The sequence below is a fragment of the Oncorhynchus mykiss genome, chromosome 1 (genome assembly GCF_013265735.2).
Source record: "Oncorhynchus mykiss isolate Arlee chromosome 1, USDA_OmykA_1.1, whole genome shotgun sequence".
Taxonomy (NCBI): domain Eukaryota; kingdom Metazoa; phylum Chordata; class Actinopteri; order Salmoniformes; family Salmonidae; genus Oncorhynchus; species Oncorhynchus mykiss.
In genome coordinates, this window is record NC_048565.1 from 53,373,654 (window position 1) to 53,385,137 (window position 11,484).

At 42.4% G+C, this 11,484-nt stretch overlaps 1 protein-coding gene across 1 annotated transcript; it reads right to left on the reverse strand.

The window, feature by feature from the left end:
* Positions 1-47: 47 nt before the first annotated feature.
* LOC110525089 (methionine aminopeptidase 2) lies at positions 48-10,823 on the reverse strand. Its single transcript, XM_021605039.2, has 11 exons — positions 10,464-10,823; positions 9,616-9,735; positions 9,128-9,190; positions 7,972-8,074; positions 7,268-7,429; positions 6,083-6,264; positions 5,126-5,220; positions 4,675-4,771; positions 4,330-4,433; positions 2,662-2,777; positions 48-795 (listed from the first exon to the last, which is right to left on the reverse strand). Exons 1-11 carry the CDS (start codon positions 10,615-10,617, stop codon positions 543-545), a joined length of 1,449 nt encoding a protein of 482 aa, XP_021460714.1. The 5' UTR covers positions 10,618-10,823; the 3' UTR covers positions 48-542.
* Positions 10,824-11,484: the final 661 nt, after the last annotated feature.

The window sequence follows — 11,484 nt, forward strand, 5'->3', positions numbered from 1 at the left end:
CACTATTAAGTCATATATTGAGGTGTCCACCCAAAACAGAGGGAGCAATTTTGCATATTTCATTTTATTCTAAATAAGCAATATAGCAATCAACTAAGTATGATAAAGAAAATGTCAAGATTATATTTCTTGCTTTTTATATGCCCTTATTTATTGGCTTGATCCTTTGAAATAATACATGTCATAAGTTAGCTACTTCCTTGACACCAGTCTCATGCTCTTGCTAAAACTCTTGAAGCTACTGAAGGTTTGGATTTAGGCAACTTAAAATTACGTCACAACAACGTTGAATAAATGTCTAGTGAGGATTCCTGTCTGTGTTTTACTGGGTTGTGTTCATTAGGCACCAAACGGAAGAAGAAGAAAAAACAACACAGAGGGACTAACTGGACTTGTCCAATAAGAAACACTCAATATCATTTTCTGTTGCAAAACATTTACAAAAGTTCTGTGCCCTAATGAACAGGACCCTGATTTATCTTCTCTCATTCTTTCTCTTCCCGTTCTCCCTGGTTTGAGGTCAGCCGGCCTACGGAAAATGCTCAGTAGTCATCCCCGCGGCTCACCACTTCCTTACAAGTGGGCCTGAGCAGGATGGTGTGTTCGTACTGAGCGGTGTAGGAGCCCTTTGTGTCGCAGAGCGGCGGGTACGGGTCTATGATACCCAGGTCACACAGGTTCTTCAGGGCCATCAAGTACTTGCTCTCTCCCTGCCGGTCCAACCAGCGGCGGCAGAACGCCAATGTCCCGAAGTTCTCATTGATCACGTTTAGCAGATGCTTGGCCCTGGGAAGTCTTGACGCAGAACAGGGAGAGAGGAGAGGGAACACACAGGAAAGGCGTGACAGTAACCCTTCAGCAACGCTTGAAGTAGAATGAAAAAGGTGCCAGTACTCATTTTAATTTAGTTTAATAGTACTCATTTTAATGTAATATTCCGGTACTCAAGCAGTAGAAAATGTGAGGCGTGCACCAATGCCCTTCAGTGATAAGTATGTTTTTTTAAATAACAGGTCAGTACAGTCCTAACACCCTGACTACATCGGCCACATTGTATGCGTGAGTGTTGCAAAAATGAATGTATACATACATGTTAGTCAATCATTTCATCTACACTACTCGTACATGCCAATGAGCTTATGCTATGACAAATGCTAAAATAGAACTTGGTTCTATTTGAGACCACCCTCAGCGGGAATGATACAAGTCGGAAACATCTGGCTTTTAGGGATACAGTATCTTCAACCTAGCTTTTTTTTTTCCTGAAAACTGGATGTGTACCCCGTTCAGGCATTCCTTATTTTGCCTGCTACGTTAGGTTAATTTGAGACGCTTGACACGCTGCAAGTCCTGCCTCTCCCATCTCCTTATTGGTTTTCACGAAGATACAACCTCACTCGTTTGCTTGAAAGACGAACGAGGAGATATTAATCAGAGACAACTAACAACTAACTAGGTTCCTTTTTTTATTGATGAGAAACACACCATTTTTGTATGATCCGGGTCAAAATTCTACAAAGAACCTGATAAAAAGGGGAACATGTGCATGATCAGGTAAAATAACAACCCAATGTTCATCTGCCAGGACAAACTGCTAGCAACAGCTATCCACCTAAATGTCCATGCATGTTTCATGTGTGTTTCGACCTGTCCCCAAGTGAATACAGTTGGTTCACAGTTGGTTTTGGTATTTTAAGCTGAGTGTCAAGATCATGTCTGGTGGGGATAAACAAAATCAACACACGCTCAGGGCCCGGTGTAGTCATAGTGTAAGAATAATTCACAAATCTTGATCGCAATAATGAGTAGTTATTTGGTAAGCTGTCATTCTGCACAGTGTCAATGCCCTTGAGTGCCATGAGTGTCTCTGATGTCTTTAACAGAGTCAAGACCAAATTAAATCTACAGAGTATACAAAACATTAGGAACACCTTCCTAATATTGAGTTGCACACCCTTTTGCCCTCAGAACAGCCTCAATTCATCGGGGCATGGACTCTACAATGTGTTGAAAGCGTTCCACAGGGATGATGGCCCATGTTGACTCCAATGCTTTCTACATTTGTGTCAAGTTGGCTGGATGTCCTTTGGGTGGTGGACCATTCGGGGCGGCAGGGTAGCCTAGTGGTTAGAGCTTTGGACTAGTAACCAGAAGGTTACAAGTTCAAACCCCCCGAGCTGGCAAAGTGCAAATCTGTCGTTCTGCCCCTCAACAGGCCGTCATTGAAAATAAGAATTTGTTCTTAAAGGTAAATAAAGGTACATTTAAAACATTCTTGATACACATGGGAAACTGTTGAGCGTGAAAAACCCAGCAGCGTTGCAGTTCTTAATACTCAAACTGGTGCGCCTGGCACCTACTACCATAACCCATTCAAAGGTTTTGTCTTGACCATTCACCATCTGAATGGCAAGATTACACAATCCATGTCTCAAGGATTGTGTATACCTGTCTCCTCCCTCATCTACACTGATTGAAGTGGATTTAACAGGTGACATCAATAAGGGATAGCTTTCACCTGGTCAGTCTATGCCTGTGTTGGTAATGTTTTGTACACTCAGTGTAGCATTCTACTTAGCATTGATGTTCCGTATCATCAATCAGCATTAAAATCAGGTGAGGCTCTCACTCAGCGAGCACCGACCGAACCGAGCGACCAACCTTATTGGCACGTGTCCAACATTGAAGTTCTTCATGTAATGTGAGCACTCCATGTCATCGTGAACCGCTCCCCTTCCTGTGCTGCCAAATGTCTCGATTGCGTACACCTCACCTTCCTGTGGAGCATAAGGGTAGAAGAGGACACAGTAAACTCAGCAGATTAGAAACAACTGATTGACCGTAATCCATCTGCAATTTACATAAGACCAAAGTTCTTCAAACTGAAAGCCACTACTGGCAATTGGGAACAGCCACAAGGAAACAGGGAGAGATACCATTGATAACCTTTTTTTTACAAGAATCAACATGATAGATGAGCAAACATTTTTCTCAATGTCATTACAGTTACTCCATCATCTCTTAAAGTGTTCTCACACACACAATCTGGGTGTGATCTATTGAAGAGGTCTTTATCACACACACACACACACACACTACCTCCTCTTTCCCCGCTCAAACACACAGAGCTCATCAGCTCTCTATCAGGTCTTTGTGGTTGTTCAAGGCCCTGTGGTATTAGCTGATAACATTGCGACACCCTCCCTCCCTCTCTGTCTGCTCAGATAATCACTCAAAATGAGAGCAGCCCCGTGGCACGCCCCGCTGACACCAATACACTCCACATAGAGAGACAAGCACACACCACCATGTAAGCAAGCACACCACACACACACACACACCCTCACACAAAGAGGGTAATGGCCCTAACGCACCAACACTCACTCCGGCTAAAAATATAACCCTCAAACATGCCACATCAGCAACTCATTGCCTCTCTCCCTGGCTTCCGTTGGAAACATCAGCAAAACGCACCACTCAGCAGCTTGCCAATTAAAAAGGTTCAATTCTGTCCAAACTGAGTTAAGCATTGCAGCTGTCTTGGCGGGGGTGGGTGGGGTGGGGGGGTCCACTAGCCTAGATTTGTGACCTTAGGCTAGTGCACCTCAACCAACAATGACCACAGGAATACTAGACAGCACACACAGGTCTGGGACCAAGGTACGTTTCCTGGGGCAGGTATCTATGCAGGTATCTAGGCGATATCTTCTCCTTTAGTGAGGTAAATGGTCATTAATTGACTTTGAGTGGTGAAAACGCAATGTGCTTCGAGATGCAATGAGGAGTTTCAACAAGTGGCGCTACTCATTACTTGATGCTTCTGGCTGGTAATGTGATTAAAGGTGTAATTAAAGCCCCGAAGAGGGTGCCTAAGGAGGTGTTGGAGTGTGTGTGTATGTGTGTGTGTGTGAGAGAGAGAGAGATGTGAATCCGAGCTCATCTCGCCACTGTGTTGTAACTCTACATAGTCTAGAGATGTTCTTTCAATAACACTTAATCAAGGGTTTTAATTATATGCTACGTTTTTAAAAGATAGACATTCTGAACTGATCAAACTTGCAAGAGAGGAGATGTGTACCTTGAGTTTGTTGTTGCAAACATGGCAGGGAAAAAATAAGAAGTTTTACTAAATTGTACCCGAAGTAACATCTCAAAAAACCTTCTGTTCAAATGAATAACATCCAGTCCCTATTTAACATCCAGTCCCTATTACATTTGGTGGCAGTAGTGTAATTTGAACCCACGCCTCTGAAAAGACTGTTTGATTAAATTGTACTGAAGTATCTGAAAAACCTTCAGTACAAATGAGCATTAGAGGATTAAGGTTACCTCCATCCTGGTAGCTTCTCCTCCCTTGACGATGGGAACAGTCTTGCCTGCGTGTATCCTGTACTGTCCGATGGAGTGGCCATTGAGGTTCCTGATTGGCTTTACTACATAGGGGAAAAAAAAATATATAGAAAGATTTTTTTAAAGCAATCATTTATATGTATTAATATACCTGCAGTATTTCTATAGTTCTCATATTTATATATCTTTATATATAAATATATCTTTATATATCTGTCATTGTAATTTCCCAAATCAAACCAGCAAACGTAAAAAGAGGCAAACAGTTTCCTATATAAACAAACCAACAAACAGAGAGACAGACAAACAGAAGGAGCCTGATACCTTGGTATGTTTTCCCATCTATCTCCACCTCATAAGACTCCATGACCTCCTGGATGGTTTCACCCACGTCACATAGACGCACATCTATCCCTGCACACTGGGAAAATGCTTTAAACTTAAACGAGCTCTCTCCACAGGGATCACAAATGGACAAGAGTTGACACGTACACAAGCATTCATCAACCATCTCCACAGAGCTTATTATCAGACGAGTGATGAGTGAGAGTTACATCGCACATCCTCTTATGTTAGCTAGTATCCAAGATGTGGTCATTTAGCAGAAGCTTTTATCCATGCGGCTTACAGACGTGTCAACATTAACGGTGACAGAATACAGTATATTCAGTATTTGTGGCCCATGTGGGAATCAAACCCAAATAGTGTTGCCAGCATCATGCTCTAACCCACTGAGCCATTGGAACCAAAGTCATGGATGAATGGGCTGAGTTACCTTGATGCCTGTGTTGGTAGCATCTCTCACAGCCTCCAGTAGTCTGTCATACTTTGGGTTGAAGGTCACGGTAAAGGCACAGTCAATGATTCGACCTAAAACACCAACAACATGAACATAAAGGACATGAGGAGGTAATGCTTTTTCTGACGGCTTGTTTCAGCTGTTATTCTGATATTCAAGGAGTGTAATTACTAGCTAATTATCATGCAACTACCGTACCATTTTACCATTTTATACTTAAACAAGTGTATCAGGCAAGGCAAGGCAGACAGTAAAAGAGGGATCCTCAATCCTGCTTTTGGAGAGACTGCAGTACTCCAGGTTTATGTACCAGCTCAGCAGTGGAACGAACACCCGATTCAGCTAATCAAGGTGTTGAAGATCAGTTGATTAGTTGAATCAGATGTGATGGGATTCAATTGCTGGAACAAAAACCTGCAGTATTGCGGATGGACTATTATTGCTTTAAAATGCAAGTGCAACCAGATACATACATTAGGCCGGGTATCTGTAAAGCACTTTGTGACAACTGCTGATGCAATTTTACCTCAACTCACCGGTGCCCCCGCACACGGACTCTGTACCGTTACCCCCTGTATATAGCCTTGCTTGTTATTTTACTGCTGCAGTTTAATTATTTGTCACTTTAATTTTCTATTTTCAACTTTTTACACTTATTTGTTCTTTTTTTCTTAGCATGCTTGGTTAAGGGCTCATAAGTAAGCATTTCACCGAAATGTTGTATTTGGCACATGTGAAAAATAACATTTGATTTGAAACAAGCTTTCTAAAAACATTTTATTGAGAGATTGACAGAACTCAGTGCCAGTGCTGACCATTTAGGTGTGTGACAAAGTTTATTTCTATAAATAAATGTGATTGATTGATTGATTGAAGTAACACAAAACAAAACTACAGACTGAACAGAAACTGAGTGTCAGCGTGTTAACTGACCGTTGATGTGCGTGCCAAAGTCTATCTTGCAGACGTCGTCATACTGCAGTACTGTGGGGTCTCCAGCGTTGGGTGTGTAGTGGGCAGCAACGTGGTTGATGGAGCAGCCAGTGGGGAATGCCAGGCCAGCCTTCAGACCATTCTCCTTGATTAGCCTCCTACTACAACCCTCCAACCGCTCACTGTTGACACAAGAGGTCAGGTTTAACATACAGGATATGTTCACTTCAGCAACATACAGGTGACTGCCACAACAAAGGAAACACCTAACATAAAGTGTTAGGCCACCACGAGCCAGAACAACTTCAAAGCACTTTGCCATATATTCTACAAGTGTCGACACCACTGTTCCACGAGCAATTCCATCATTTGGTGTTTTGGTGATGGTGGTGGAAAATTGTCTCAGGCACCGCTCCAGAATCTCTCATAAGTGTTCAATTGGGTTACGATCTGGTGACTGAGACGGCCATGGCATATGGTTTACATAGTATTCATGCTCATCAAACAATAAAGTGACCACTAGTGCCCTGTGGATGGAATAATTGTTATCCTATGGGGGCATAGCCATGGTAGGCAAAATAATGACCTGCCCTACATTTTTATACATGACCCTAAGCATGATGGAATGTTAATTGCTTAATTAGCTCAGGAACCACACCTGTGTGGAATCACCTGCTTTCAATGTAATTTGTATCCCTCATTTCCTCAAGTGTTTCCATTATTTAGTATTTTTTTAGGTTAACTGTACAATTGAATAAAGTCTCACTTATAGAACAGTCCGCCAACCGCTCACTGACAGACAGGGACCACGGCAGACATGGACAGGTGTCACATTCAGGATATTTTCACTTCAGCAACACAGGTTAACCATGCAGGTTAATAAAGTCTCACTCAATGATCTTCAATGCTGCCCCTGTAGTGCTCCAGAACCAGCTCAGCAGTGAAACACCTGATTTAGCTAATCAAGGTGTTAAAGATCCGTTGATGAACGAAATCAGGTGTTTCACTGCTGATCTAGGACAGAAAACCTACAGTTACGACGACTCTCAGGGTGCAGGACTGAGAATCACTCAAGAATCTCAAATGCATCAATAAACAATATGACTGAAGTGAATAACAGGCAAGTAGTATAACATGACAGTTTGTAAAGTTCCAAGGCCTATATGATTTGTGAATGAACCTCACCAGATGTCAATCATGGTCATCCCAGGTTTGATCCAGGTATTGACGTAGTTTCGGACCTGTCTGTGGGCCTCGGCAGCCTGACGGAAGTCATTCCACATCTCCTCGTTAGCCTTGTCTAGGACCCTCTTCTCCTCGTGGGTGGTCCTCCACGCTGCACTGCGCCTGGTGGTGAGGAACACACACTCCATGTGCGTTTTCGTATGTGTGTGTGTGTGCGTGTGTGTGTGTGCGCACACGCCGGTGTCACATGGAGTCACACGGAGACATACACACACACAGACATGTATGAACAGTCACAAATGCACACACACACACACTTTCTGTACACACACCCCACAGACAGCACATTCTTTATCATCTCATTATGCAAATGTTTTCTAATGGGATTATGATATCAAACAAAACGTTCAGGAAATGATGCAGCATACACTGCAGTTTATAATGCAGGTATAGATGAACATACCGGTAGTGTGTGTACATTTTAATGCAGTGTATGCAGCTATAGATGAGTTTGTGTCTAATTCGTTATTATATTTAACCTTGATCAAACCAATAAAGTGGATAAAGACAGAATTGAGGCACATCCAATATTTTTATTAGGTATCAGAGTATGAAGTATGATGGAGTGTAAACCACAGAGGCCTCGATAGGATCTATGACCACCGCACTGCATAAAGCCAATGCACTTGGTAGAGGTGACATACCCGTCTTTAGATGGGGGATATTCACACTCCTCTCCTTTTGGGAAGTCTCCACTGGGATACAGCTCACAAATAGGGATGGAGGGAGGGTCAGTCTGTCCCTTCACTGTGGCCCAGATAGGAGAGGGAAGGAGGGAGAGGAAGGAGGGAGGGGAGGACGAGAAGAGAAGAGGACAGGGGAAGAGAAGTAGAGAGAGGTTAGCCTCTGCAGATGTCCAACCCATTGTTGCTATTAGCAACACATGGTAACATATTGTCACAGTACATGCTTTTTTCTTCTTTTTTTTCTGAGGTCTTGGCTGATTTATTTTCATTTTCCCATGATGTCAAGCAAAGAGGCACTGAGTTTGAAGGTAGGCCTTGAAATACATCCACAGGTACACCTCCAATTGACTCAAATGATGTCAATTAGCCTATCAGAAGCTTCTAAAGCCATGACATCATTTTCTGGAATTTTCCAAGCTGTTTAGAGGCACAGTCAACTTAGTGTATGTAAACTTCTGACCCACTGGAATTGTGATACAGTGAATTATAAGTGAAATAATCTGTCTGTAAACAATTGTTGGAAAAATTACTTGTGTCATGCACAAAGTAGATGTCCTACCCGACTTGCCAAAACTGTAGTTTGTTAACAAAAAATTTGTGGAATGGTTGAAAAACAAGTTTTAATGACTCCAACCAAAGTGTATGTAAACTTCCGACTTCAACTATATCTGATCGTATCCTAATGTAATGCAGGATTGAAATGATTCTGTTTATGTCAAATATTATGTCTGTTTGGGATTCTTGAGGCCAATTTGCAATGTACAAATTATTTAGAACTATGTTCCGGCCCCCTGGCCATCAGCTGAAGGAAAAATCATCCTACGGCTGAATGTAATTAGGGATCCCTGTTATACAAGCAGTATGACAGTATATGCTTACAAGGTAAAATAACGTATAATGTCATGTGTATAACATTACAGGTGTACAAACAGTGTTCTAGAGGCAATCTCTTCTCAAGAAACAAACCTCCTCGGGTCAAACAAATGCCAATATGTTTTTTTATGCCATCTGTGAGCCATCAAAGGTTGTCTGTGTATCCACTGATGTAACAGAAGGAACTCAAACCATGCAGCGGAGGAAAAAATGCCAACGTCAATGGCAAGAACAAACTCACCTCCTTTCTTCTTCTTCTTCTTCTTCTTCTTTTTCCCTGCTGAGTTCTCAACATCTTCTCCATCTGTTGAAAACACATGGCTTATTCTCTTAGCAAACATGACGTGTTCAGTCACAATTCACAGTGCCTGCAGTTAACTGTTTACGCTTAAGAAGTTACATTAATGCACCACCACAGCAGATGCAAACTCATGTCACGTCAAATTCGGAGTTTGTAGGATTAAAGGAGCAAATCGGGCCTTCAAGATCCGTATGAGAATGATAACGACAATGATGATGGTGATAATGACGTTAAAGAGGTCTTGAGAAGTGGTTCAGTCACAATACCCAGTGCCGTTCTTGCAGTTGATGTAGTTTGTTAATGCACCACACTAAATGACACCAAGCCCGTGTCACATGAGTTTGAGTATGAGAATGATGATAGTGAATGATGATAGTGAATGATGATAGTGAATGAGGATGATGAAGTTGAAGTCAAAGAGTCGTTACCATCCACTCCATCGTCCTCCTTCTCTTTGTCCTCCAGCAGAGCTTGCTGCTCCAACTGTTTCGTCACATCACCAACACCTCCTCCGGTATCTCCATCCCCCTCAGCCTCATTTGTCCCTGCTGCAAAGTCATACACACATACACACATGTGCGCGCACACACACACTCATTGAGTAAATTGTTCATGGTTCTGAGTCATTTTGAGAAAGTGCATAGACTGTGATCAGAACTTGGCAGGAGCCATGCATAATTTCAATCTATACCTTAGGAATCAATATCCCAAGGGCATATGTAGGTACCTTGCAGGATTATGCCATGCCATTTAGCCCTTCTGAAACGGGACTTCTCTAGTCTATAGAGAAATAGTTAAACGTGCTCCAGAAAATAAGTCCACATGTGTTTTGACAAGATAAGATAGCCTTTGCTTGTCACATAGTTTTGTCAGCAATTAATGTAATGCTAGAGCATGCTTTATTTTTTAGCCCTAGTGGAGCTCTTTTATAAGGCAAGGCAAGTGCTGAAAACTCCTGGAATATCACGGTCACGCACAGACAATTGATCTGGTATCTGCCTATTACTGTTGAAAGCAACATCCTTCAATATTCGAATTGGACAACACTCCATCAAACCAATAGAAGAAGAGACATGTCAAGCCTCGAGAGAGGCATTGCCCAGTTTCCAGATGTGCATCTGCCAGTTTGCCCTCATAACGGGACAGGGACCAGGTTTTCCCTCACAGGTACGGGACAACTGTGCTTTACTGCTTTTTTACGCTATGGCACAAATGGGAGCCCTCAATAATTGGCTATTTTCAAAACGGCATTTATCCACAATGTCATGCGTCTTACCTGGAGCAGCAGTCTTATTCTTTTTCTTTTTTCTTCTCTTTTTCTTCCCTGATTCCGAGGGCTCCTCGTACTCTTTCTCATCGTTCTCGCCGGCGTCCCCATTGAGAACTTCGGGCGCCTCCAGTTCAGACTGCATTGTCTCGAGCTCCGCCATGATCAGCGGCAGGAATGAAGTGACGCATGAACTGCTGGGAGCCTCCAGTGGACATATTCTGAAACAGTCATCAGCTGCAGCCTGTGGCTGGCTGTGCTCAAGGGATAGCCTGCCTGCCCCGGTAGAGGCAGCTGAGCCATTAATGATTCAGACTTCCCAAACCGCATTTATATACTAGCCTACACTCTTTTCTTGTCACTAAGATAGGACGTGTTTAGTTTTCTCTTTTGAGGTCAAGAAGTTGCACTACTTCTTGACCTCAAAAGAGAAAACTAAACACGTCCGATCTTAATGACAAGAAAGGAGTGTAGGCTAGTGCATAAATGCTGTTTGGAGAGTCTGAGTTTGCGATTCTATATTAACTTTGTTGACCCATTTCAATATATAGTATGAAATGGAATATGATGTATTATCAAAGTCAAATAGATGATCAAATGTGCATACACATTATCACTATGACACTAGTCGTTTAAATGAGTAACAAATACATAATAAAGAGAGCCCTTGATCTAAACTATCATCCAAATATGTGCTAGCGCGTCCATCTCAAGTTGCTGGGCTCTCTCTGTGCACTGGGGGACAGGGACCACTTTGTTTCGCATAACTTGTGTTTGCAAGTTATCACGTGCTCGAGCCACATTCTACTTGTAGAAGAGGAGTGATCCGGTGGTTTGTAATTGTCGATGTTGTTTTTTCAGATTGTTTACAGGATTTTTATCATTTCTGGTGCGTGAACACATTTATAGACCGCCCTGTGCAGTGTATCCAGGCAACACGTTTCCGCAAAATCAAACTAAAAGGATGAAGGTTACATTTACACTAATAGCTAGATGAAAAGGGAGGTTTGTCCAATGTTATTCTGACGGA

What these genes read in the sequence shown, in the direction of transcription:
- LOC110525089 (XM_021605039.2), bottom strand. Translation starts at nt 10,617, where the DNA reads ATGGCGGAGCTCGAGACAATGCAGTCTGAACTGGAGGCGCCCGAAGTT. An exon ending in ATGACCATGATTGACATCTG is followed by an intron (nt 6,265 to 7,267) that starts GTGAGGTTCATT and finishes TTGTGTCAACAG; the next exon opens with TGAGCGGTTGGAGGGTTGTA. An exon ending in GAGAAGCTACCAGGATGGAG is followed by an intron (nt 2,778 to 4,329) that starts GTAACCTTAATC and finishes TATGCTCCACAG; the next exon opens with GAAGGTGAGGTGTACGCAAT.